Raw genomic sequence first — 27,405 nt, forward strand, 5'->3', positions numbered from 1 at the left:
TAAAGCAGAAGGCAAATCATGAGGGAGCTTCATTCTTTTTTAATTCTTTTTTTTCACTTTATTACAATAGATCATGAACTTCTGTCAGATAACTTTATTTTGATACGTTCTCAATGTGTAATTATTGACAGAGCAATACTTGATCCACTATATTTTTGATTTTTTTTGACCATAGTATATACGCTTTACAAAACTATATGTAAACATAGTATCTATGCTGTAGTACATAAAACATCTGCAATTACATGAGAGAAGGCACATAAAGATTTTCATTTTACAAATGAAATGATACAGCATGGTTGAGAAGGACATTGGGACTGTTTTTAAAACACTTTCTTTCCAAGTCTTGTTTTGTCTCAGTGTAGATCAGGATTGCCTAATACAGTACTTCACCTGTAGTGGACTGTGTCCCCACATGTTAAGAGAGCTTGGTCACGAACTGGCTGGTTCTTCCATTTTTTAAAGAGTATATTTGAACTCATTTAAAAAAATAAATGTATTTTTAGATGTGTATGTAAACGCATGTAAAAGAGTTGTTTGAGCTGCTCCAGTTAGCAGCTCACTTTCAGTACATGCTAAGACTAAATACTGTAACACTGCAGCTTTTCTTAACCAGTCACTGATAATGCAACTAAAATAAGGTTGAGATATGTTAAGAGATCCAAATGATAAAAATACAAAAATTATCCTCATGCTGTTACATTCCCTGCCAAGAGAAAGGAATGATGCATATTCATACCAACTTGTTTACCTGGTGGTGTGTGTCTGGGGGGCTTCATGTTGCACAACTGCTTGATTGAAACTTTCTTAAATACCAATAATAGCAATACACTCAGCTGTTTAACAACCTGTTTTCCTCAACATTGGTGGTTCAGGGAGCGCTCACTCTTTCAACTGGCAGAGAAGTTGTATTATTATGACCTGAAGTTGATGAAAAAAGCGATAGTGCTGTCCAGACTCTGAATTCCAGCTCGTTTCAATGTACCTACAAGGGTGCCACTTAAAAGGATGCAAATTGGATAGGTTTTCTTTGATGGTTGCTTTTTTTAATTTCCAATTAAATAAGAAAGACTCGAGCTTTTGACAGTAACTTATGACACCAAATAAAATATGAAATACTGTCAAGGAGGTGACTTTAAGAACCAAATAGTTAAAATTCACATTTTATACAGATTTATACTACACATTTAATAAAAAATAGAGTGTAATATTCAATAAAATTAAATACACAAAGAGTAACACTATACAAATGGTCTGTAAAAGCTCTTCCCCCCCCCCCGTAAGGCGGTTTGCAGTCTGCTCTATAGTCACGGGCAATAAATAATGTACCTTTGGTTTTTCTGACCATTTCACTATTAAATGTACAGTACAACTAAAACCTATTTCTGGATGAGATGTTTCACATGAACCACAGCATTTTGTACATCTAAATACGTTATATGACTTTTGTGTTATTCATCACTTTCATATTCCTCCTCTTCTTCACCTATGGGGTAGGACTGGATGTTGTTCTGGGTGTACATTTTTGTTTTCACAGGACAGTTGTGATCCATGAGTATTGCCTGGAAGAAAACAGAGTGAGAGTATTGCTGCTTAACATCCAGCTGAGTCTGGGGCTGATCCACCACACAGCCAGCATGCTGCATGCACCACTCAGGGATTCACCTCTCCTCCCTTGAGGTAGAGCCCAAACTGATTGCAGTTAGGGTAAATTGAGTCCACACGTCTGTGAGGTGGGATCTTGGCCCTAAAGACATCTCTGGAAAATTTCTCTTTCCAGTATTTCAGCCAATGTATTATTGAAATACATTCACCTGCTCTCCAGATACAGTAGTTTATCCCTCCCATATTTAATCTCCATTTATTAAAAACTGGATGAATGGTCAAGAGCAGTCCTACTGCTTCCAGCCAGTTCTCTTTTACTGCTTTTGTTCCCTCTTTCCATGGAGATCCAGAACAGCATAACTGAGGGTAATGCCAAGAGGGGCAGTCCCACTACTGTGCCTTGCCCCCCATGGCAAGCTGAAAGTGGTAATCATGCTAAGGGCCAGATGAAGTACTAAATTCTCTGGGCTGAATTTTCCCAAGGAGTTTTGGAGCCATCGTGTAGTGTTCTTCATGGTGAATGTGATTAAGGGGGTTAATTAACTGTGCAAAGACCACAATTTTGGAGCCCTCCTTTTGACTCTCCAACCTGAAAGAATAGGTCCATCATTTTACTGCCATAAGCCACTTTGGGAACAGGAGCTATTTTGCATTTAAAGGTATGTTAGAGGTGGCAGATGCTGGAAGGTGTTGGAGCCATGGGGAGAGATCCTGTCCCTTCAGGGATTGTGATGGTACAAATGAAACTCTGTCAGGGACCAGGGAAGCACCTGGTAAATCTTATATTGCCAGGAAACAGCAGCTGATTTACTTTTTTTTTTTTCTTTCTGTTCCTCAGCCTTATTTAATATATGGAAACCAAAACAAACTAAACCAGTGCAGTCAGCAAAGGTCATGACGAGGGATTAACTGGGATCTCTGGGATTCTGCAGTCCAAATATTAGCAAAACAGAAGGTCTCTGGCCTCACATGCACCATTATTTCAGCAAGATTCAATTTTCCACCTTCTGTGCTCCTGCCACTACGAAGTGAGCAGCACAAGCAGCAGGTGCTATCCTTACCTTGCAGACATGTGCCACTGCAGAATAAGACCATGACCATGCAAGATCAGTTTCTTTTCACCCAAATGAACAACCAGCACCTACATTTTGGGCCCAGGGCAGCCTTGCTCAGGAAGAGCAAGGATGGAGTGCTGGGTGGGCTAAACCTACAGCCTGTAACACTGTTCTTACACACCCTACAGTGGCTGGGGAACCCTGAGTGCTCTAGAGCATTAAGTCTTTGGCAAATTTATATTAAAAAAACCCAAAACCCTGTGGTACGAATTGGACAAGAGAAGCCATTGCTTTGTAGGGGCAAGTGAACTGCATGGAGGAAGGAGAAGGAGGAAAAAAGATGATGCAAAATATACTGTAGAGGACCATGGGAAAAAAACAGGTTTAGGCACACCAAGGAATAATTTGGTCAATTGGCCAATACAGTTCTGGCTCTTCAAGGAAAACAGAAATGCATTCTTTACTGACTCGACCACAGCATAGGCTGTTGCTGAGGGATGTCTGCAGGACCCTGTTTACTAAAAATCACATTTGTGACTTTGTAACATCTAACTACTAAAGAGTTTGCCTTTATACATCTTGGACATAAAAAGAAGGGGGAGTTCATTCCAAAGTTAATGCCTGAGGGTGAAATACACTGTGCTGGTCCCATTTTGAGGAAATGAGAGGCAAAGATGCAAATATAAGTTACCATTTGTTTCACTGAAGAACCCAAAAGAAAAAAAAGAAACCAAGTTACTCTTACCATTTTCTCCTCTTTGGCAGGTGGACTTCGAAGGAAAAAGCACAGGGGAGCAAAGAGGATATCCACAATTCCTATAATTGTCATGAGCCATGGGAATCCAATGGCCTTGGCAATGGCACCACCAGCAGAGGGACCTTGTACAGATAAAAACCCTTTTCTGGAGATTGCTCAGACACAAAATTTTCAGCAGTCACTTTAAACGAGGCTAATTTTATATACAAACCCCCGTCTTATAAATGGGTTTGAGGAATGTAAAGACATGTTTGTAATTATATGACAAAACTTTCCTAGCTCCATACCCCACATTCCTTGAGGAGATTAGAGATGTTCCTAAAGGTATCTGTGTCATGCACTCAAGGAGGCAGGGGGTCAGTGGGGAGTTACTCCCCTCACAGACTCTTGGAACACAGCTGTGGTGTTCATTTTAAATGTTCCGAAGCCTCTTTCCTAGGCATATCCTATTTGTGTTCAGTGCCTTCAGACACCTCCAAGCCTCTTACAGCTAATGAAGTGAGCACAACATTGCTGCAGAGGGGAACAGATGCCAAACAATTCCCTCTGCTTTGGTTTCTTGCAGAAAATAAGAACCCCTTCTCATATAATCTGCAAGTGCTGCTGGGATTCACACCCGGCGTTGCAGCAGATTCCCTTTTCTTAACTGTGCTTTCCAGGCAGGGAAGGGCTGGACTTACCTATGGCAAAACCCATGCAAAAGGCAACGTCAGCTATTGCATACACACTGCCATAGACTGACACGTGGCGCAGATCCACCAGGTAGCCCATGATTGGCATCATGGAGGAGTCCACCATTCCTGCTCGTGAGGGAGCAAAACATATTTCAGGAAAATGCTGCTCTTTTTTCCCCCCTACTTTTAACATCTTGGTGAACTATGTGCTAAGAAGGGATGCAAAAGCAGCTAAAAGGATGCTTATTCATAGCTAAGCAAAAGATTTGTGTAAAAATAGTCTGTATTATCTTTGCTTTTTATGGTCTTTGCTGTGTCTGGGGTCATGTGTGGGCATGTATACAGGTGTACATGTGACACCTGCCAGAGGGCAGGAGAGATGCGAGCTTAGAGTGTATCCACACTGCCCAGCAACTGTCTGTGCAAAGCTCCCACCTCACATTACCAGCCAAGTAACTAGGGGATAGTTATCTGGTGTGAACTTAACATATACTGAAGGTCTAAAGACAGCATTAGCCCCCAGTCACTCAAAATTACTTACAGTGTTTTTATCATGTCTCTTGATACACACCCTCATTTCTGGCAAGGAACAGCACAGACAGCTCGCAAAACTGCTGAGATACTTGGGATCTGTAGTTGTGCCTGTGACATCTTTCCTCACTACACATCCCTTGTGTGTGAAGATGCCCCAGAACATTTGCTGAGCAGTGAAAACCAAGGCAGGGTCCCCACTGCAGCCTGCATGGCCCAACATAAGGAAGGGTCACACGTGTTACTTGAGGAGTGCACGTGTGTGGGCTTGGGAATTCCTCTTTATGTACAAAAGTGTTAAGCCTTTTTTTTTCTGTGGAAATATCTATATAAATCTTTTTCCACTGCAGGGAAACTGCTGACTCTGGGTTTGGGGCAGTGCATGGCTTCATTTCTGAAAGCAACATTTACATTCATGGACAGGTTGAAAGATCTGTTTAGGTTGATGGAGCAATTCTGGGCTTGGGGGTCCAGCTTGTCTAAGGCAGCCTGGTTCAAACACCCTGAGCACTGTCCTTTAATCCTTTTTGCTCTGCCTGCCTGTATGGGCCACAGCTGAGGCTTCACCACTGTTAGATCAGAACGGCAACAAAACTGGTTTTCCATGTAACTTCATATCAAATCATTTTTACATAAACAACAGATTGTGAGAACTCATTGCAAATTTTCTTACCTATGGCAAATCCAACTCCAAAAGTTGGTGCTATGAGCCCATAAATGTTTTTAGCAAATGGTACCTATAAAGGAAATTTCAGGCAGTTAATTATGTCACACTGCACATACTAATGAGGTTAGTTTCTTTTTCTGAGATAAATTCTCCAAGCAGTTATAGCCCATATCTGAGAGCTCGATCCTTGTTCTGAGTTGTCATTTCAGACAACTGTGCCATTAAACCACTGACACAGTTACTATTATCAGCAAGAACAAACTGCTGAGTGACAGCTCAACAGAGGAGCATCCTCCTTTCAGAATCATCATTTCTAAAAATAATTGAAGCACTGAAATTGGAAAGCACTCAAAACTCTGATCTGGAACCTATTAACTACACATTGCTTAATAACATGTCATAAAAATCTCACTGGAAAAGGGCATATTTGAAGATGAGCACACAAACATTCACATGATTTAAAAGATGCATGATTGTCTACTTACACATAAAATACTTATTCCCACGATTAGCATCCCAAGCAAAGCACAAAGCCACCTATTAAAGAAGAAACATCACTCAGAGATGGGTGATAATGAGATATTAGAGCTGATCCTGAGTGTTTCAAAGCCATGTCTGAAGTGCTGAGTTAAACAGCAGAAGTAGCAATGTGTTCAAAAAGAAGCAATTTTGCTGCAATAGAACAAACTTTAATGATTTCCACTATCAATAAACTGCCCTGGGAAACACTGGAAATGGTACACAGAGAGACTGGAAGATCATTAGTATTTTTAAATTAACCATACCTTCCAATTTTGTGCGCAAGTATCCCAAAAAGATTCGTCCCAATGAGATAAGAGATGCTAGCTGGAAGAAAAGCAACGCCTGAAAAATACGAACGAGATGTTTTATCAGCAAGGACTTTAGTGAAGTGTTAGAAGAAACTAATAAATCCCAGACACTGCAATTTTGATCTAGACACATCTAATAGAGCCCAAAGAATCAAATATCCGGTTTGTTGCTTCCCATGAAATCTAAAGACATCATCTGTGAAATGCAGGAGCAACGTGATGCCTTTGAAAAGAGTTTTTCAGCATCAGCTACAAGAACTGGTCTGGGAGAGGGGACAGAACAACAAAGAGCAAAAAGTTTATCTCTAACTACAGTAAGCTTTGGGATAGATCAAGGAAAGCAACTCTCCTGCAGCTTCAGGGCTTATGGAGCATATGCTCAGCACATGCAGCCAGCCCAGGATGCTCAGGGGTGGGTGATTCCCCCCTGCAGGAGGGGACAGCAGAGCTGCTGTGGCTTTGCAAGAGACAGTCCCCCTCTAAACCTGGGAATTCCATGAAGCTTCCTGTTACAGGCAAGTTTGTAGTGCCATGATATGGCCCTTGGTCAAATCGAGACTGAAGTCAAGCATATATCAATAATGAAAGGGTAAAAAGCCTTTAAAAATTGTAATGAAACAATTTAGCCATTTTTTTAATTTTTTTTAAAATTATGTATTGGTTTAAATAAATTTAAAAAAACTACCTGTAATAACTTGCAGATGAGGACACCTGAGTAAATTCTTTCTGACTCTCTCATCCCCTACCTCCACTTGCAAAAGCTCATTTTTGGCACCAGCAAATGTTTTTCTATCCTTGAGGTTGCCACAGCAGTGGCCTTATCAGGAGTAGATGCCATTGTATGTGACATCTCTGGTTTAAAAGCCAATTATTAAAGTCTGTACTGGAGGATTCATCCTCCCCTTACACAGAAGTCCCAGGGCAGGACGCAGGCAGAGATGTGGAAAGCAGCCATGACATCAGGGTACATGACGTTGCCTTCACATGTATATGCTCCTCATCTTTCACCAGGGCAACACAGATTTTCTCATTTCCTGCCTATCCATCTTTCTTCCCATCTCTCTGATATATTCATAAGAAAAAAATCAAGAGGTAATTTTTAGCACAGCAATATCCTGTGATTAAAAACTTTGTGGGTTACAGTGGTGATGCTGGGGAAAGACTTAATTTTCACCTGTGTAACCACAGCTACTTCAACACTGCTTGGAGCTGTCTGGTTATACCAAATGGTCACACAGAGCAGACCTTGGCAGCTGGAAAAGAGAAATAATACTGCAAATCTTGTAAAATAAGACTTGCACAGGTTGGTCGGTAAGCTGTGGTATTCTGAAGCAGAACCATAATTTTCTAAAGAGGTTTTATGCACAGTAATACTCATTGGTCACATCAAGGTTCTTCATACCTTCTTCAGATCATGCTTCAAACAGCTGCATTTCCAATTGCATGAGATAAGAATTTGCTTAAAACCCTGCAGTTCAAGGTACAATTTAAGAGGCTTAAAAATTTTAATTAATGCTGTCAAATCAGACAAAGGGAAATGGAGTCAATTACTTATATCATTAAGGGGTTAAATTAGTCTTAATTTAAAATGGGTATTTTTCTTCGAGTAACCTCTGTTCAATAAAGAGATTTGTGAATCTCATTTCTATTGCACCAGTAATATGAAACTAGTGAGGGAGATAGATAAGCAATATTTACTTTTCCTTTTTGAGGCTCAAAGTACCTATGTTTGCGTGTTCACTTTGCTGTATTACAGGCTAGAGGTTATTGTCAGGTCCAGCAGCACTTTAAGAACTGCATCTGTGGCCACCCTAGATCTCAACTGCACTAATTGGAACTAAGGTTTGTGCTTTCTATAGGGTGTAGGGACACCTACATTAACAGAGAGTAGGAATATCAGCAGAACATCGTTTTTGTCAGGGATTTCTCTTTTTCTTTCAAATGCCATACACCGATTTTAAAAATACCCTCATGAAAGATCACAGCACAGGACACATCATTAAATTCATCAAGGAGGGAGATGAAGGCTGGGCATCCCCCACTGAAGAAGTTTCACATCAACCTCTCACACATGGTTTGTCACTCACTAGAATTTAACCCACTTTCTGGTGGTTTTTTCCCTGCTCTTGTTCACCTCAAAGAGAAAGTAACTGCCCCAGCTTTACTCTCTGGTGTAAATGGATTCATGGGGCATGTGCCCTGTTTGCCTGTGCACTTGGTTTCCGAAGACTGTGTCCCTGTTAAAAGTCGTAAAGAGGTCCAAGCTGGGGCTCCCCACTGCTTTCTGTTGAAAGGGATGATTAAGTAACCACTAAATGGATGTCAAATATACCAAATCCAAGGGAAAGTGCTCCTCACACCCTTGTGGCCACGTTTTAAGCAAAAGTCCATGTTTCTACCACATGTTACCAGGATCAGCCTGGAAGGAGGCTGTGCTGCCACAAACACGTTTTGTACCCAGCACAGTGCACCTGCTGCAGATTTCTCTGCCTGCCTGCTCGGGGCAATTCAAACTAGGAACTGAGGAGGGACTCCCAATAGGGAAAAAAAAAAACAAACAAAGGGTTTTGCTCTGCAGGGCTGGCTCTGCAGCTCCACAGGCACCTCGCAGCTACCCTGGCCAACACTCACTGCCAAAGCAGTGTTGGGATTCCCAATGGAGCTGGATCAACCCCAGTCCCAAGGCTACCTGCAACTATATTTCCTTGAAATGTGAGTGTAGCCCATTACAGGAGCTTCTATTGCAATAACATCACCCCACTCTCTATTTTTCTTACACACCAGTGTTTGTAATTGTTCAGCTTTAACACTGACACTTTAAAGATTGTAAAAAAAAAAAAAAAAATTACCTTCCCCAAAGCACATAATCTTTAACAGGACCAGAACTCAGACATTCAAAAGACAAAATATAGAGATGCAGACAATATACTGTACTTTACCAAGCTGCCATTTTTTTGAGCACATGGTCTCCATCATCCAAATGGGTAAAGCCGGTTCAAGCATAGCAATAGCCATGTTTGCAAAACAGATTGATCCTTAAAGAAAGAAGGGAAGGGGTCAAAAATAGCAGTAATTATTTCTTTTGACTATAAACAAAACACCATGCAAAGAATGGATGCTTTTATGTAAAATATTGCACTTTTTACAGCCCTATTTTTCAGATGGTGATTAAATAGAACACTATGTAAAATCACTGAACACTAACTTTTTATACGTTTCTATTCTCCTAGAAATTCTACAATAAAGGTTAAGCTATTTCATAATGTGAAAGTTTGCAGTGAGCTTGATGACATTTGGAAAGTTCATGAGGTCTGTTGTACAAATGATTAGCTGAAACCACAATCACTTGGTCTTTACCTGGTCTCCTGGGGCAATTCCAGAGCCCTGTTGTGTAAGAGGCTCAGGCTCTGACCCTATGCCTCTGTCATCTGAGAGATCATGCCTATATCACGTGATGGGATGTGGAGGTCTTGATTGTAAAAATACCCAGATACAACCACAGGGAAGTCTGTCCCCCAAAAATGGGAATTTTCTGTCAAGGTCCCATAGTCAGCAGCCAGCGAGCCTGTGCAGTAAACGTGGGTTTGGCTTTGAGCTTGCCCAGCCCTATGAATTTCAAATGCTTACGAATCTCTTTTGAATTCCTGGGCCTTTAATAACCCAGACACAAAGGGTAACAAGTGGTGGAAGTGCTGATTCAGTCTTGCCTGCCAGCTCAGCTCTGCCCTACACCACTGCCTGCAGATCCAGGCTCCAGTGGGTTTGTGTCGTGTTCATCTCTCCTCAGTAGTGCACTTCAGCTCTAGTGCAGGGATTATGAAACCCCATGGTATTTCTGTGGATTCAAGATGCCTTTCATGCTTACTCAAAAGACCCTCAGGCCCTCAAAGCTTAATGCAGGGCAACAGGACATGTCCCTTCTGCTAATCCCTTATGAAATGGCTTTTGGAAATCACTGCTGGAAGTGACAACCTCAAACTTGTGTTCCCATCTTTCTTTCAAATATTTACAATCTCTGAAATGTAGGAAAATATTCTAGACTCTTCCAGCCATTTACTATACAAACTTTACTTTTTTTTAGAAAGAAAAACAGATTTTTTCTGAGGTCAGAGAAACATTATTTCTCTCGGAACAAGTTCCTCATCATAAGGTTCAAAACAAAATGAGCACTGATGTCACTCTTTGCTCAAACCTGTCAGAATGTATTAGACTGTGTATCTGCAATTCCTAAAATGAGCTTGCTGGTTAGCTGGCTCACTCCCTTCCCGGGGCAAGGAGCAACAGTTCAGCCCTGCTTTGCCCTAAAGACAAAAGTCAACCTTTCCACTCGGGTGCAAGCTCCCAGAGTGTGTCTGTAAGGAGCCCCAGTTAAACTCCTTGGGGCTGCCCTCTTCCAAGCCAAAATCATCCATGCTCAAACAGCTTCCTTGATGCTGGAAAAAATATTTCAGGTTGCACAAAGTGCAGCCAGAGGAAGCAGGACCATTCTAACAGAGATGGCTTAAATAGCAAAGGTTTTATTCTACTCGGAGCAAACCTCACAAAGGAATGAGAAAGAGGTGTGCTTGCACATGTTTGTGGCACCTATTTCTCCTGAGGCCAGGAAGCATCACCAGAGCTTACCAAGGTACTCAGGGATATGGTGATAAAGGTGCTTCAGATCTATGAAGTGTGCCCCAAGAAAAAAGTGAGAGCCTGAGCTGGTACTCTGCAATCTCGGGGCAAAGTCCAAGACCCTGCTACCTCAGCAAAGCTTCCCCAAAAGAAAACAAAGGTTTTTTCCTCAGTCTTGCCTGGAGCTGACCTTTCTTTAAAGGGCCATGTATCAAGGGCATGAATCCTACATCTTTTCTTCCTTGAATTAGATTAAATGTCCTGTGCTGGAAGGTGTGAAATTGCAGCCTTCCAGCTGAATCCCATCTCCACAGCCAAGAACCCCCTCAGCTTTCAGCAGAGTGCCACAGACATCATTGGCATTTTCCTGTGAAAGAGCAGGCACCCAGTGAAAAGCTGTCACACTCAAGGACCTGTGTGCTCATGGTGATATCTGTCTCAACTCTGGTTTTGGAATCTGATCATTTAAACTAACTAAACTCTGCCCATGCAACCTTGTCAGGCAGTGGCACCTGACTTTCCTGTAATCCCTGTCAGTGAGGTCTGGCTGCAAGGATGACACTGATTTCACTCCCTGAGCTCCCCCCAGCAGTGACAAAACATGTCAGGAACATTTCTTCTGCCTGGGTTGGTGATTACTGGTGGCACAGACTACGAAGCATCACCTCTGACACAAACCAGAGTATTTGGCATTCAGCTCTGACAAAACCAAATCTGGTCTGCGAGTGAAATAAAGCAAGACAAGAGGCTGAGGTTAGAGAACATCAGCATTGTCTGTACAGTCAAAGCACTGGGCAGCCTCTGTCCTGGGAGGCAGAGACCCCAGGTGTCCTCCTTAATCCCATTGATAATCCATGGGAGAGACTTTCTCTTACTTTATATGCTTTAGCTGCTGTAAGACAAGTTATTGAATCAGCTGAATGACAAATTTGATCTCTTATGACAAGTGCAGTCTTTGCTATTCTATTCTCTCAAATGCTTTTACTCACTGGTCTTTTAATGCTCCAAGAATTTCTCAAGCAAAAGGGATTGTATAATTTAAGTCACAGCTCGACCAAGTCACAAAGTTAAGGTTATGGTAATTCCCTAAGATCAGCAAGAAACTTCAAGAAATGCCTGGAGGAATTGCTCTGTTGGACAAGCAAGTTAGGATGAAGAAAGAGAACTGTGAAAATAATTATCTGTTTCCAGGTATTTTATCAACATTAGAAAGGTCTGGGCTTAATTACAGACTTCAGAATAAGCATTCAACAATGTGCAATGCAAAAAGGCAAATTTCTCATGAGACAGAAAGGCTCATTAGACAAATGACACAAATAAAACCACAGACCATTCAACCCAAACCTTTTCTGAAATACAACCCATGCTCAAGAGACCAAACTAACTCCCTCTTCAAACAGAAATGAAGTTCAGTGTTACTCCCTGTGCCTGCCTGTGATGTGCTGGGAATCCCTCACTCTGAAAGCCTTGGCCCAAACCACTTGCCTCACAGGAAGTTTCCTGGCCACATCTCACTGCCTCAGCAGGCACCTGCAAGTCATTAGTGGCCTCTCAGTTGGAAAGACACATTTATTTCCAGCTTTCTGCCTATTGTGCTCCTACTGGTATATTCATCCTGTATTACCAACACAATCTTAGATCTTTATGTAAAGTAAACCAGCAAATGATGATACTGTTAAAGCAGCTCAGCCCAAGGCATTCCAGGAAGCCAGAAATGACACCAATGGCTGGTTTAAAGAAGAAAAAAAAGGTCTGGTACCTGCTGCAATAATGATATACGGGTCCTTCAAAAGCATCAGTATAGGTGTCCCCTTCTGACTCTGCGAAACAAACCTTGGGATCAGGAAAGGCAAAGTGGCACCCATTGCCTACAGTGTTTTACCTTAATACTCACTTCTGCCTGAGTTCTGGAGGGCTGCAGGACAAGTAACTGAACAGCTGTGAAAAGAAATCAATGCTGTAACACTCCTCCAGGAAGGAGGAGGGATGGCAGGGATAGGAAAAGGATGTGCTTCAGGGAGATACTGACGCAGGGTATCTACTGACCTCCATCGAACAGAGCCAGCGCTGCCAGCACCAGGAAAGGAGAACTCTTGCCCACAAACTCATACATGATGCTCCCAAAAGGTGGGCCCACTGCCAGGGAAAGGAAAGGACACAGCTGTGAAGCCTCTGACTCTGAACAACCCACCTGCAAGCATTCAGACATCCAGCTACTGGCACAGAGCGACCAAAAATCCAGTTTAAAAATCCCAAAAAAGATTGTTGATCATGGCATTAACCATGTTCTCCATTCCCCAAAACACTCAGCAGTGTAAACAAAACCCAAGCATCTCAGATAGTACTGCCTGACACGTGTATCCACATAGGGAACGTCTGCTGTGGGAAAAGCTGTTTTTAACATGCACCATGAATCCAGTCTGGAGACTGCACAATACCATTAGACCCAGTGAGACCCTTCTGCTGCTTTCAGAGGTCCCAAGAACACAGCTGGGGGATAGTTTCTTTTGCCAGCAGAGCCTCCAACTCACTGACCTAATACTCCCATAGCCAGGCCTCCAAGTGCAATTCCCATTGCGTTGCCTCTCTCCTCATCATCCGTGTACACAGTGGCAAGCAAACCCATCCCTACAGTTAAAAAGAAAAAAAAAAAAGAAACAAAAGGAGAGAAAGAAAAGAAAAATTTCAGCACAAAAATAGGCATCTGTGTGCTACAGTTTGTGGTCATCATTTGCCACAGCTACTAAACGTTATACAGAAATGACCAAGTATTTCTCTCTGTGGGTGTATATATATATACACACACATATATATAGTCCCTCCCCATTGAACTAACTTCCAAGCACAAATGGTTTTGTCAATGCCCATGGTCTCCAAGACCATGTTCTATTGTGCAGTATCAGTCAGGTAATTTAGTGATGCCCTTATTTGTTAGATTCTTTATGCATCTCTTTGTCACAGAGCTTTACGACAATGCTGTTCAATGAGCAGAAACAAAGCTTTTGACAAGTATTCACCATTGTTTGTTTATACTTGGAGTGCACAAAGGTCTGGTGACCACTTAGCTCCAGTTGTGGTCAGTGCTCTGGGCAGGAGGTATTATGCAGAGCTGATTACTTTGTAAATGAGTATTTCAAGTCCAGCATCCAAAATTAAAGGATTCTTTTGACCTTTATCTTCACATGCCTTATTTCTGCACTTGATTATGAAACTTCATTACACAAAGGGAAACATGAAGCCTAATTTGCTTGTCTTTTTGTGGAGCACTCAGACTCTGTAGACGTAAATGCTGCAGAAGAGTCCTTATAGAAATTAATCATTCTGTTTTCAAATCGAGATTCACGCAGGACTCAGCAAATAAGGTCCACAGCTACACAGAAAAGGAAAACAATACATTGTATGGTTGATCATTAAGTAAATACCATCCATCATGTGCATCAAAAGAGCAGAGGTCCTGTGTGGATTACCATGTTTATTGAAAAGAGTGGATGACATCAAATTGTCTACATGAACAGACGGAGAGCTGTTACAGACCTGCATTAGAATTCACAATGAATGTGGGACTTGGGGAAATATTCTGGAAAACAAGAAGGAGAGGGCAATGCAAAGAAGATAACACAAGGTTTTACACATAGGTAGGAATGACTACACACACAAATGCAGGGGAGGAAATGATTGGCAGCAATAGTACACAAAAATCCCCTTTGCCTGTGAGATACACGGTGTGACTCTCACTGCTGGTGGCCCCTGTAAGGAGTCAGAGCTGCTTCCCAGAGCTGTGTCTGGTTCTGGTGCAGCACAGGGAGAAAGCTGGGGGTGCCTGGAGACCATGCAGAGAATGGCAACGAGGGTGAGCAAGGGCTTGGAATAATACCTGTGAGGGGCCACTGCAGGACTTCCAATTTAAAACCAGAGGGGAGGAAACTGATGTGAGAGGTGATAACAGTCTTGCAATATGAAAAAGAGCCAGAAAGATAAAGAAAGGAAAATGTTCTTTGTGTTCTCTGAAGGATGGGAAGCAGAAATAAGTTCACATGGCAGTAAGGAGCCTTTAGATGAGACATCAGGAAAAAAACTTCCTGACCATAAAGGTACTTAAGCACAGAGCTGGATGCTGAGGGCAGTTCTGGAGGCTTCTGAGGTCATGCCTGTCAAGTGTGCATGAGGAATGACAGATACTAAGTTGATCCTGCCTTCAGGAAGGGGATGGACTAGATGGTCCCTTGGCCTTTTCTGCTCTTTTGTGTACATTGGCTGAGAAAAAAATAAAGTCATGTGCTCATCTAAGAGCCAGTAGCTCAAGATGCACCCTTGCACAGGGACTGAGTTAAAGCTGAACAATAGGTTTGATTCTGGCATGTGTTCCCTTGGGAAAGCTGGACTTGTAACCTTAACTGATGTCAGTTCCTGCTATTGCAGGAAAGTTTTCCAAGATTGAAATATTCAGCATGAACAAAACATATTATCTCCAGCCTCAACATCAAGAACGCTCAAATAATTTGGGCTGAAAACCCATACTCCATTTTACCTACTCATTTAAAAATGAGACAGTTTCATTGGAAAGATATACTGAGGCCAAACTGCCAGCCAGCATGGTAAGCCCTTGAAAACAACATTTCATAACACAAATTTCTGTAACAGACAGAGCTGCAGTTCTAACTGTAATAAGTACCAACCTAAGTTCCCAGTGACCTTTAAAATGGCTAAAAATGAATTTAAAATGTTGAAGACACAGGTGCAGAAATCCCAGGGAGAGTGCAGTTCATTTAGTGCTCTTACCTCTACTGCAACCCAAATACCAAGGAAGTCTTAAAAGACATTTGCTTTTGAGCCACTTTATATGAAAGGAACAGAAAAAAAAAAAAGAAATTGATTTAATTGAATATTTTTGTATAAATAATTGAATGTGCTGACAAAATTCAATCCAAAAAATGACTGAAAGTGATTTGCACTTTCCTCTATCACCTCTTCTCTTACCTGCCACCGAAGAGCAGGAGGAACCCACTCCTTGAAGGGACCTGGCAATAAATAGTAGTGCATAGCTTCCAGAGAAGGCAAACACTACAGGAAAAAAAAAAAAACACAGAGGTAAATTTTTTAATTTGGTTAAGTCTAACTAGGTTAAGAAGCTAGATTTCTTGAAACTATCACAAAAACTTCCTACAATTTAGTCAAGTGTTTACAGTGACTTGTGCCACTTTCAATACTAACTGCATTATTTTCTCTTATTGCATTTAGATGTGTCAGTGTTGAATTGCTCTCAGGTGTCTAGGCCTCCAGCTAACACAGAATGCAAGATCCCAAGCAGTTTTAACTAATTACTTAGGATTTGATTACATCTGCTCTGATTCAGCTGCATACAGGAGGAGTAATAAGACTTTTTCTTTCCAGCCTCACCTCTCCACACTGCTTTGTTTGAGGCTGCCCAGTCTGGAGCTCCAGGCACTTGGGGAAAGCAGGATGTAAAACACACTCACCAATGTTTCCTCCAATAATGAGTGGGTGGAGAGAGCTTTTCCCAGGTGCTGCCAGCCCCGTGCCAGATGTGTGCAGCACAGCTGGCTGAAGGTGCAGGGAAGCCAGATCCACCTATTCAAAACCTGCAGGAAGTTCCTGCTCCTCCCAAAAGCAGAGACACTGCACCAGAGAACGTGCCACTCTTTCTTTCCCCTAGAGATTTAAGCCCAGGCTTCACCTCCAGCCACTCCCTGGATGCTGCACTCAGCCTGGCTGAATTCCCCACCCACAACACTGGAAAACAGGAGTGTCCCAGAAACCCAACCACATCTGTGCTTGTAGAGCCCATGTCGTTGTAGATGTCATTAAATCTACAATGAGATTTTAAGGCTTTTTATCAGCTCCCATCTGTTGACCACTTAAGGAATTTTGCTGGCCAGGTTATAGCTGCTAGAAGCTGTTGTGCACCAATTAAACATGGGATCCACGTGCACTGCTCCCACCTGCCCAGTGGGGTTGTGACTCTTGGGCTTTTCAACAGGTCTTATAGAAATCCCCACTATGTGGACAGAGAAAAATCAAGACAAATAAAGGAAAAAAAGGATTTCAGCAAATCAGTATTTCTCTCCTTTGCCATGAATTAGGCTCACTATTCTTGGCTACATCCCAACCAGAATTTATCTAACATGTTCCTAAAACGCAGAGTTGTCAGTGGCTCTAAGACCAGGTCATCATCTCTAGTAGCATTCAGTCCCCTTGAGCATACAGTTTTAAGGTCATAGAATCATAGAATGTTTTGGGTTGGAAGAGACCATAAAGATCACCATGGCTCCAATCCCCTGCCACGGGCAGGGACACCTTCCACTATCCCAGGTTGCTCCAAGCCATGCCCAACCTGGCCTTGAGGACTTCCAGGGATGGGACACCCACATTTCTTCTGGGAAACCTGTCATTATTCTTTCTTTCATGTACAGTGGACATGGAAAACTGTTTGTCCCCATCCTTTTTTGTCTTAGGCTCTAATATATCTTACATCTGCCTTCCGAGGCAAAAACAGTTCTTCCAGTGATCCTCACAGGCTTCTAATGACCCTTGATGCTCTCTGTGCTCTTTCTGTCTGGACCACAGCTTTAAATGTCAGGCCAAAACCAAACATAAAACAGCAGCTGAAGCCTTATCAATGCCATTAGAGCAGGCAAATTATCTCAGCTGACTTGCAGGCTGTGCTCCTGTTTGCACATCCCACAGCGATGTTTAGCAACGTTGTGATCCTGTTGACTCATACTCTACTCATGAGCCACTGCAGCCTCATGATCTTTCTGATAAGCCCCCATGATATCTATTTGTTCAGGGCCTTGCAAGACAGCTCTCCCATGGCTGTCTATTTAAAATTGTCTGAGCACTGCTCCAGATCACAAAGACCTGAAAGATTCAGCTAAGGAAGAGGCCCACTGAGGTGGGATGGAGGGTTGTGATTAGAACACATTCCTAAGAGAGCACTTGTTCAATCTCATCAGTATCACCATCAACATGTGGCACGCTCCCTTTAATTTTCCTTGGAAATCAGTCCCCTTATATCAACAAGAAGAATTCCTCGTGATAATTATTATGGACCATTTATTTAAAAGTTGTCCCTAGGCCAGACCAGATGAGATGTGGACACTTACTGATTGTTGAAACAAACATGATGCAGAAGCCAGCAAACAGTGGAATCTGGTAGCCTATTCTGGAAAACAAAAAGAACATCCAGATTTCTGAGGTTGTCCCATGGAGGTTTTGAGTTAGTCTTACATGAGTTCACACACCACACCACAAACCCAGCCTACAGTTTCTTGGTAGGCTTTGAACTATTTATTGTGGACCACATGACCATATTTGTCCACATTACAAATTTATTTTCATCTGACACAACAGACTTTGCATATGAAATCCCTGGAAGAAATCCTTCTCATGATTGCCCTGATTGCCCTGTTCTCATTCTGTCTTAATTGTTCCCAATAAAACCCCTCTGAGCAGCCTCTACGAGGTTGCCAAAGATATGCCAAGGGAAGATTTGCCTGAGTGTGCTGAGCTTTGAAATATCCAGTCATGTTTCAATGCTCATCTGTTTCCATCCTCATGAGACAATGATTATAATGAGACATGGTCAAGCCAATGGCTTTTTTACTGGAAAATTTTGTCATCAGCTTTTCTGGGAGTTTTGCCTCAGGAGCACTGGAAGAGTCCCAAAGTGCCTGAGTATAATATTTTTGCTTTCCATGTGTTTATGAGTAGAAATGGAGCTGATCAAAGCTTTCTTCATTAGGACTCTAAACAGCCTGTAGAAATGCCTGGTTGCTCCAAGTATTTTCAAGTTTCCAGGAAATAAAGAATTTCCTGGCTGGGAAGCAAATACATTTTTTGAGAGGCTAAAACTGAAAATTCAACAACAACAACAAAAATCACAATATATTGTTTTTCACTCCATTAAAAATCTACTCTAGAGTCAAAACCTGGGTAGCTCTGAAGACAGTGTGCATATTCTATCCTGAACACTTTGTTCACAGCTTCATTTTTTGTACGATTGTGCGTCTCTAAACGTATTTGCCAGGACATTATTTAATGGCCAAATTCTTCAACAATGGACGATGCTTTTCAGAGGAGCACTTTCAAAGGATTTCAGCTTCCAATGATTTGACAGTGTTGTGCATTTAAATGGGCAGTATTGGTTAAATGAGGTCAATCAAATAATGGAAGGGTCTACAATGGCCCTTTTAACTTTTAATAATAATAGTCATGACATTGGCAAACCAAAATAATTATTCTGAGCTTCGTTTTTTCTTAATATTTTTATACAATCAAGAACCTTCAATAATGGAAAACCCTCTGAAGTGCAGAGCTAAAAGTTCATTGTTTGTCTCATTCTTGTGAATGAAAGAAATTGAGCATTCACGTGGTATTTTGCCTTAAATCATCACTGCATTAAAATATGATAGAAACATAGTGCACAGATTCTTCTAGTTGAAATTTGTAAGCAGATGTTTTAAATATCCAGCAGAGATTGGTTACTCGTGTGCTACTTACCTGGACTAGCATCTCCAAAGCAAATTAAATCCCCATCACAAACTTCCTCTTAATAATAACTTCAATCTCTCAGCACCTGGATACATGGCATATAAGAGAGCAATATTTTTTTTGCCTACTCTATTTAAAGTGAATGATTTTTCTACGCCAGCCTTTCTCTTGCTGTGTGTGTGGGATGCTGGTCTCCACTGGTGTTTCTGTGTACATGAGGAAATAAAAAATTACCTCTTACCAACCTCTTACCTGCCTCAGAGATGAGGAGAGCACTTCCCTTCCCAGTGGGCCCAGGTAGAACAGGCCACAGAGAGTTTGATCATAATTGCTTTGATTTTGAGGTTTTTCAGTTAAAGAAAGCACTGATAGGAGTACAGACAAAAAAATAAACACTGCAGGTACGGATGCTGCTGGTGGTGGGAATTATCAGCTTTCTCTGGCGTATGAAAGCAGAAGGTGAATGTCCTTATGCCTTCTCCCACTGCAAAGTAAAGTAGGGCTGTGTCTGTCAAGGCCATCCCAGAGGTATCTAGGATGGACAGTGTGGGAGAGAATTCTGCTTTCAGTACAGAAAGCAAGCAATTCATAGACTTGACACAGGGCCTATGAGACAGCAATTTCGTTCTGCTACAAGTACATTGAAATAATATTCAGTTATTTGCATGAAGAGAAATGCCATCCAAACTGGCTCCCACGTTCACGTTTCCATCGTTACATCAGGGACATGAGCCATGAGATCTTCCATAAGCATTCATGGGTTAAACACGGAGCATTGCTATCATACTAAATAAAGGAGATTTCAACTCTTCCAATAGGCTCCCTACGCCTGGGAAGTTTCTGGTGGTTGAAGGCAGGAAGAAAATAAGTATTTTGGAAGTCACTTCCAATGCTCAGTGAAATCCTGTTGGAGCATTGCTCTCAATTTTTGCAGTCGCAGATATTATTCTTCCTTTTCCTTGGACAAACAGGGACACAGCAAGGTGGGAAGTGACACACAGCAGAGGGTGAGAGTTAAAGAAGTCCTTATAATACTCTGGAAAGATAATACTGCCTAGAGCATCTCCCACAATGTGGAGATGCACAGTTCTGGAGTGCTGTCCCTGCATGGGATTGCTGAACCTCTGAGTTGGCAGTTGTGCTACCACAAATGTCTAACCTGCAGCTGCATTCTCTGGTCTGTTAGAGAGCACAGACTGGGAGGTTTTGCCAAACCAGTAGACATACAACATAAACAATCACAAAAAGGAGAGGCCCCAGCTGTAACAGCCCCTTCAGTGATTCTGTTCCTTGGTCCTGGGACATTCATGTTCTTTCCATGTGAAAAGAGTGAATATGACTTTCTCCTTCTCAGCCATGACATGGCACTCTCCATCACAGTTACCTCTCCATTTTGTTCCTCTGCATGTATCCAACACCAAAGAATATTACAGCCTCTCTCTTATTTTTTCTTGTTACTATGGGCAAGCATATAATTTTCTTGGGCACTCCTTTCAAAATCCTCCAAGCAATTCTAAAGCAGAGTCCAGCATGTCTCACCAAGGCTGCTTGCAGCTAAAAGTGCTTATTACAAGTATTTTTGATCTCTGAAAAAGTCTGAGTCACTACCTGAAGGAGGGAAGGGAAAGGCTGCCACTGATGGAGAATGCCCACAAGAGCTCCATTTCAGTCACAATGGCCCCACATTGTAGGACTCTCAGGAAATTATTTATACCCATTAACAAGATAACCCCAGAATAAGACAACTGACTGGTGGTTCTGTGCAACAGTCAAATAAAGCTTACACTGACCAGGTGAGCAGCTGTGGATTATTAGAACCTAATTATCAATTACAGTGCTGCAAATCCACTGATTCCAACCTTGCTGTTACACAGCTCCGTGGCACCCCTGTGAGCACCCATTGCTAGGTCTGTCCTGGCTGGCACTCTGGCTCTCCTTCACTGGCAGTGAAGACAGGGGAGGATTTATGGCAAGAAGAATATGTTCCTGGAGGTTTTGAACCAATGAACCATTCAATGTGTGTGTAGGTAAAGGCAAACATGTAGGGTCAGCAGGGACAGGACATGTGGTCCCTGCACTCCCCACTTGGATGCTGGAGCGCAGGGAAGGCAGAGGGACAGAGTGACCTGCAGAACAGATCACTTCAATCTCCTGCCAACACCTGGAAGGACAGCTCACACAGGAACTGAACTGTAAATAAGTAGCTACAAATGTTATTTATTCCTCTGCCTCCTCCTATGTGTGTGTCTTGGGCACGAACACATTGTGGTCCTAGCTGCTCTCTCTCTCATGCAAAGGAGTTCAAAGCTATAGCCAGGATAGTGTCAAAAAGATGATGATGAAAGTATCTAACAATTCTTTAATGGTTTTTGAGGCTGATATGGATAAGCATGAGGTTAAAACTACATATTTTTTCAGACTGATAAAAAAAAGAGGGGGACACACATGGCAGAGGCATTGATCTGCTCTGGTGGTTGAAGGGTTGGCACAGCTGGGCTCACAGCCTGGTGCACAGAGCTTGGTGAGAGTTTGAAAAAAGCAATGGAATAAATCAGAGAATCACAGAATGGTTTGGGTTGGAAGGGAATTTAGACCCCATCTCCTTCCAACCCCATGCCATGTGTAGGGACACCTTCCACTGGACCAGCTTGCTCAAAGCTCCATCCGACCTGGCCTTGAACACTTCCAGGGATGGGGCAGCCACAGCTTCTCTGGGCACCTGTTCCAGTACAGCTGGATAAACCAGTTATAAAGGGCAGCCTTTTGCACACTCTCTTCACTGGACAGCTTTAGGCAGAGCCTTCACTCCTCCCATGCCAGTGCATCCTTCTCACCAAGACCCCTGTGTCAAATTCTGTCCTTTATGTGCAGTTCCTTACCAATTTCATTACCAGGAAAAACGTAATGTGCTTCTGACCCACAAAATCTTATCAGCTCTGCCCTGAAACCATGCCACAGTGGGAAGTGTGCTGTTGACTTCCTATGGCAAAGCCATCACCAGTGTTTGCTTTTCTAGGACTTTGTTAGGGCAGAGGGAACTTGTATTGTTTCAGGAATTGCAAACCTGTTCTCTGAGCCAGGTGTGTCTGGTATTCCATGGAAAGAGCTGGGCTTTAAATAGGGAATGTTTTTCTCAGAACCTACTCCTTGAATGAAACCAATTTTGAAATTTATGAAAATCTACACCTTCAGTAATTATTAAAGAAGGGAAAACAGGCCTCCAAAACTTTCAGAAAACCTAAAAAATAGTGATTATTTGCACACTCATATGAGCAGAACATCCTGTTGCTGCTGTACAAACTCAAGCACTCAAAGCCAGTGCCTGCTGAAAACCAGCACCTGATTAAAATTCTAAACCACTCTTGAACAGCTATATTTGATGGAAAAATAAAGATCACTGTACACAATGTGCTACTTATTTGAAAAAGAAAGCTGCTGGGCATCTCAACCAACTGTGCACACTCATCTTGAAACAAGAAACCGTTTCTCCTTAAGCTTTGATATTTTGCTGGAATTTTGTAGACATAATAAAGGCAAAAAGCTTAACAGTAACCAAACAGCTTATCAGTGGTAAGGAAGAGCCTTTCTAGTCATAACTCAGATATTTTCTGTTTGATTTATACCATCACAAATTTTAGCTGATCATATACATTGTTATTAGAAATTGTCAGTTTAAGAGGGGGAGGGTATCCAGTAACTTCTAGAGTTAATCGATAAATGTGTTAACTGATCTTTCCCACTAAACATTTCTCAGAAGAAAGGCAGATACCGGTACCAAGATACAAATAATGCATGAAAGAAAATCAGTGAACCCTAAATCTAATTTAGGGCCACTTTGCCATTAAGGCACTCCTTCTGCTGTATGAGGGAAGAGTTTGTCATGTGGGATGAGGGGATGACGTGCTCCTTGGTTTTCCTCCTCACACTCACTGCCCATCTGAGCAAACCTGCCCCTGTGACTGCAGTCACACACCCTGCCCTGGGCAAAAACCTGCAGGATGTTTCCAGGAGGAAACCTCAGCTCACAGCACTGAAGTTCACACTGGTGTGGTGCCAACCCTGCCCCTAACAGGAAAGGGAGATGGTACAAGAACATCTCACTCCTCATTGCCAAGCCCAGGGATGCATCACGCACGTCCCAGGAGCTGGCTCCAGGGGAGAGGTGTGACCACACGCCTTTCTCCTGCCTTGGCAGGCTCTGGAAATGGTGATGCTAACAGAAAAAGAGCAAATATCAATAGTGCAATAATTTAGGTACTTAGGAAAAGTGACACACACCTAAAGAACTATTATAAAAATATTATTCGATGTTATGTTACTTTACCTGCAGATGAGCCATGATATCCTCACTAAACAGTACAGAAAATCCAGGTAAGAAAAATCCTTTTTCCTCCTCAGCTTACAGCAATATTTGTGGAAAAGTAATTTTGTGGTGGCGTGCTTGTATCTGTGTAGGTGATACGTATTGGTGATAAGGGGAAATGAGAGAGAAATGAAACTGTCTCTCTTAATCATTTAAAGCTTTTGTGTTTAGATCAGTTCCACAGATCAAGCACAGGTTTTGAATACATAACACTGTGAGCCCAAATGCTGCTTAGCCCTCCGCTGGATAATCTTTTATGAGATTGAAATAAAACCCTCAGGCTACACATATATATTTGTGTGGGTGTGTGTATCTACATGTATGTATATACATATATATGCTCTAAAGCCTAAGGTACTTTTGGCTTCAAAATCTGAAATATCTAGCATTGGAGCATATTGGTTGTTTTAAATATTGTCACCTATGATGGACATTGACAGCTTAAACACAAGTGTTCTACAAGTACAAATTTCTGCTGCATATTATCTTCTGAAAGGAATAATTCTTCTCTATGAAAACAGCTTACATAAGAAATATGTAGATCAGTGACTGGGCTAAATACAATTTGGAGTTTATTTCCTGCAGAGATTGATCTCATAGTGTGTTTGGGAGGACTGAAGCTGCTTCTGTGGGGAGCAGTTACACAAAAATGCTAACAATGAAATCAAATTAATTATTAATATCAAAAATTTAAATGATATTATATATACTCTTTAATCTTCATGTAAACATCATCAGTACTTGGATTTGGAGAGGGGCTTTAAGTCATTTATATCAGTGTTTATAAGCTTGACCCTGCATTAAATAAATTTTCTGTGAAGTCCCATTTAAACCTATTTGGTTCAAGAAATCATATATTTGCAAGAAATCAGGGGGAGCAATTAGAAGGCTGGGCTGAATCATGTACTGCTGGAAATGTGGGACCCACTGAACTTGGTGATGAACATGGCATCAGCAAAACTGGACACTTGCTCACTTTTCACTGAAGTCCACACAAATTTCCCACTGGTTCTCACCTCAGACAGCTCCAAACCATCACACACCAAATTGGACCAAGAGCTGCTCATCCCATCAGTGAGAGCAAGGAAGGGACCTGAACCCTGCCTACAGTTTCAACATCATCTTTGCCTAATGTGGGTGTCACAGGAATATTGACAATCTGTGTAAATACTACATTGCAGTGTCTTTTGGCCTCCTATAGCGATATGGGAGACAATTCAACACCATTTCAGCAAATGTTTCTATAAAAACCCGAGGTCTCAGGAGCTGGAGGAAAAGTGTATGATACTGATGGCTGATGTGCAGCTATTTTGGAAAGGGTGTGAACGTTTACAAGTGTTTACCAAATGTATTTCACTAAAATATTGCTCCAGAAAAAGCAAGAAGGCAGTAAGCCAGGGCCAAAAGAGAATTAAGAATAATTAGTTTCAAATACTAATCCGGGCTAAAACATGAGTGTGAAATCCTAAGTGATGGTGCAGCAGCAGTTCCGTACCTGTTTGTCAGAGGCCCTATGAAGGGGTTGGTCAGCAGCTGCACTGTTGCTTTTGAAGCGAACAAGAGACCGACTTGGACATTTTCATTCAGCAGCTCCTTGTCATCCTTGGGGCAGTCAGAGGGGGAAGGAGTCACACTGACAACCATTTGTTCTGTCTGGGTCTGGTGCAGCTCTCCAGGTCGTGTCTTGTCAGATTCGTTTCCCGTGACCATCGTTTCCATCGTCGAATTGTCGTAGTAGGAAAAGATGCTTTGAAAATTGTCCATCGTTGCTGAGGGGAGGTTAGGCTTAGCAGTCTGGATTTCTGTGGCATTTTTCTCATGTTCGATGCTGTAAAGGTAACTGGGAATTATTGGCACTGGAAAAACAAATAGAATACATTGGCATCTTACTATCAGGTTGTTTGTAAATGGAATCACCAAGTTTTCTTGCTTGCTTTGCCATTAGTTGGGAAATACAAGGCTTTCCTACAGAGCACATTCAGAAACAAAACTGAAAGAGAAGTTTGTTCACAGGAAAAAACACACCCATAACTCGGAAGTGCAGTTTAAAACAAAAAGTTCATTTACATTATTCTCTATGTTTTGATAGTTTTCATACGATTCTGTAAGGTTTTCTATACAGACATCATTAAGCAAAATATAAGAAGTATCAAAACCCATGACTGAAGCCTCTTTGTTGCACGTGGCTGCACAAAACCTTTTATTAGACTGTGAAAGCATGATTAATGAGAACAGCATTGGAATGATTATTAAATCAAAATATAAAATATACAATAAACCACATTAATATTGATAAGTAGCAGCCATAAGAAGGAAAAAATGTAACAGTCCTATATCAAGGAATCAGAACTAATGTGTTGATATTTGCATATCTCATTTTTTTATAAATTTACATTGAAAAGATCACCCAGAAGGAACCATCTTTACATGCTTTAGGATCTTAGCTGCAATTTAATTGCTTTAACATGTATCTCAGATATTAGGATTTCAGAGTTTGTAAAAACAGATGTCAGGTTCATTCCTTTTAACACAAGTGACAGACTCACCCCTTCCCATCCTGCATTTCGTCCTGAAAAAGCCCACCCTCCCAAGGCTGCAAGCTATAATAATTTCTAGGGCTTCTAGCATACATATTACTAAACAAGTGATTAAATATTAATAATTTTATAAGGAATTATATTGATGTAAAAAAAATTCCAAAATCAATTTGCAAAAAATAGATTTTTTTTTAATCTAAGGTCTACCTTGTGGCATCAACTTTTGATGAAGCCCCTTCAAGAAATTCAGAAGTCTGATTCGGAAGCTGAGTGCAGCATCACCTGAGAGCTGGCTCTGCACAGACCGAGTCATTTCCAGGACATCCATGAGCCACTGGTTTCTCTGAAACGTTTTCTTTAAATTCTTATAAACATTTGAATATGAGCAGTTCTAAATCTACCAGTGAAAAATATTCAATTGTTTTATTTGAGTAGATGCCTGAATCTTGACACTATGGCACTGAAGTAATTAAAAGTTGGATTTTAGACCTTGATCAAAACTTGGATTATTTTATTAAACTAACCCATGGAAGTGCTTTTCTTAAAAGTGAGTTAGATAGTTTTTTTATTAACCTATCATTTTCAGACCTATGTGGGGGAAAGAGGAGCTATCACAAGGAAACAGGCATCTCCAGTGTTATCTAGCCTGTTGTTTCAGTTGCATGACCACAGGAGAAAAAATTATGATGAGCTAAAAATACTGTTATCTCTCCTTCTGTGAAGTGTTAGTGGCGTTTAGTAGGAAAAGGGAAAAAAAAAAAGAAAAAGAGAAAAAGAAGAGTTATTGGGACCTTTTTATACCATTTCTTATCCTGCAATTAACATGGAAACAAAGCAAGACTTTGATGTCCACGGCGGCGCGTTTGCAATGCCTGGAATATAATTCATGGTTTAAAATAGCTAAATAAATAAATAAATCAGTGTTTGAAAATGTTGGGTTTGAGAGCATTAATCAGGCATTCAGGGAGCACATCTGCCGCCGGAGATCATGCCTGGCAAAAGCCGGGAGAGGGAAACAAGCCCAAGCCCATTCCACCTACCGACTACGGTGAGCAGCATGTTGTCCAGCAGCAGGGCGATGAAGACGATGAGCAGGATGAGTTTGCGGGACTGGCGGCTCTCCCGCAGCCAGCGGAGCAGCCCGAGCTCGCCCCAAGCCATGCTCCGGCCCGGCTGCGGACACCCAGAGGCCGTGGGGCGGCGGGGACCGGCGGGGACCCGGGCGGCAGCTGCGCTCCCGCGGCCCCGCTCCGCGCTGAGC

At 41.9% G+C, this 27,405-nt stretch overlaps 1 protein-coding gene across 1 annotated transcript; it reads right to left on the minus strand.

Moving 5' to 3' along the window:
• Positions 1 to 19: 19 nt before the first annotated feature.
• Positions 20 to 27,405, minus strand: SLC18A2 (solute carrier family 18 member A2). The gene is made up of 15 exons (XM_010408469.4): positions 27,185 to 27,405; positions 25,103 to 25,463; positions 17,858 to 17,916; positions 15,711 to 15,794; positions 13,269 to 13,361; positions 12,780 to 12,869; positions 12,628 to 12,671; positions 12,493 to 12,553; positions 9,059 to 9,154; positions 6,075 to 6,153; positions 5,775 to 5,826; positions 5,296 to 5,359; positions 4,098 to 4,217; positions 3,406 to 3,539; positions 20 to 1,562 (listed from the first exon to the last, which is right to left on the minus strand). Exons 1-15 carry the CDS (start codon positions 27,303 to 27,305, stop codon positions 1,452 to 1,454), a joined length of 1,569 nt encoding a protein of 522 aa, XP_010406771.3. The 5' UTR covers positions 27,306 to 27,405; the 3' UTR covers positions 20 to 1,451.

This window comes from Corvus cornix, chromosome 6 (assembly GCF_000738735.6).
Source record: "Corvus cornix cornix isolate S_Up_H32 chromosome 6, ASM73873v5, whole genome shotgun sequence".
Taxonomy (NCBI): domain Eukaryota; kingdom Metazoa; phylum Chordata; class Aves; order Passeriformes; family Corvidae; genus Corvus; species Corvus cornix.

Excerpts from the sequence above, each read along its gene's own strand:
- SLC18A2 (XM_010408469.4), bottom strand. The coding sequence starts at position 27,305 with ATGGCTTGGGGCGAGCTCGGGCTGCTCCGCTGGCTGCGGGAGAGCCGC. Across the intron at positions 12,870-13,268 it reads CCTGGCTATGGGAGTATTAG|TGGGCCCACCTTTTGGGAGC; the intron begins GTCAGTGAGTTG and ends TTTCCCTGGCAG. Across the intron at positions 5,827-6,074 it reads CTTGCGCACAAAATTGGAAG|GTGGCTTTGTGCTTTGCTTG; the intron begins GTATGGTTAATT and ends CTTCTTTAATAG.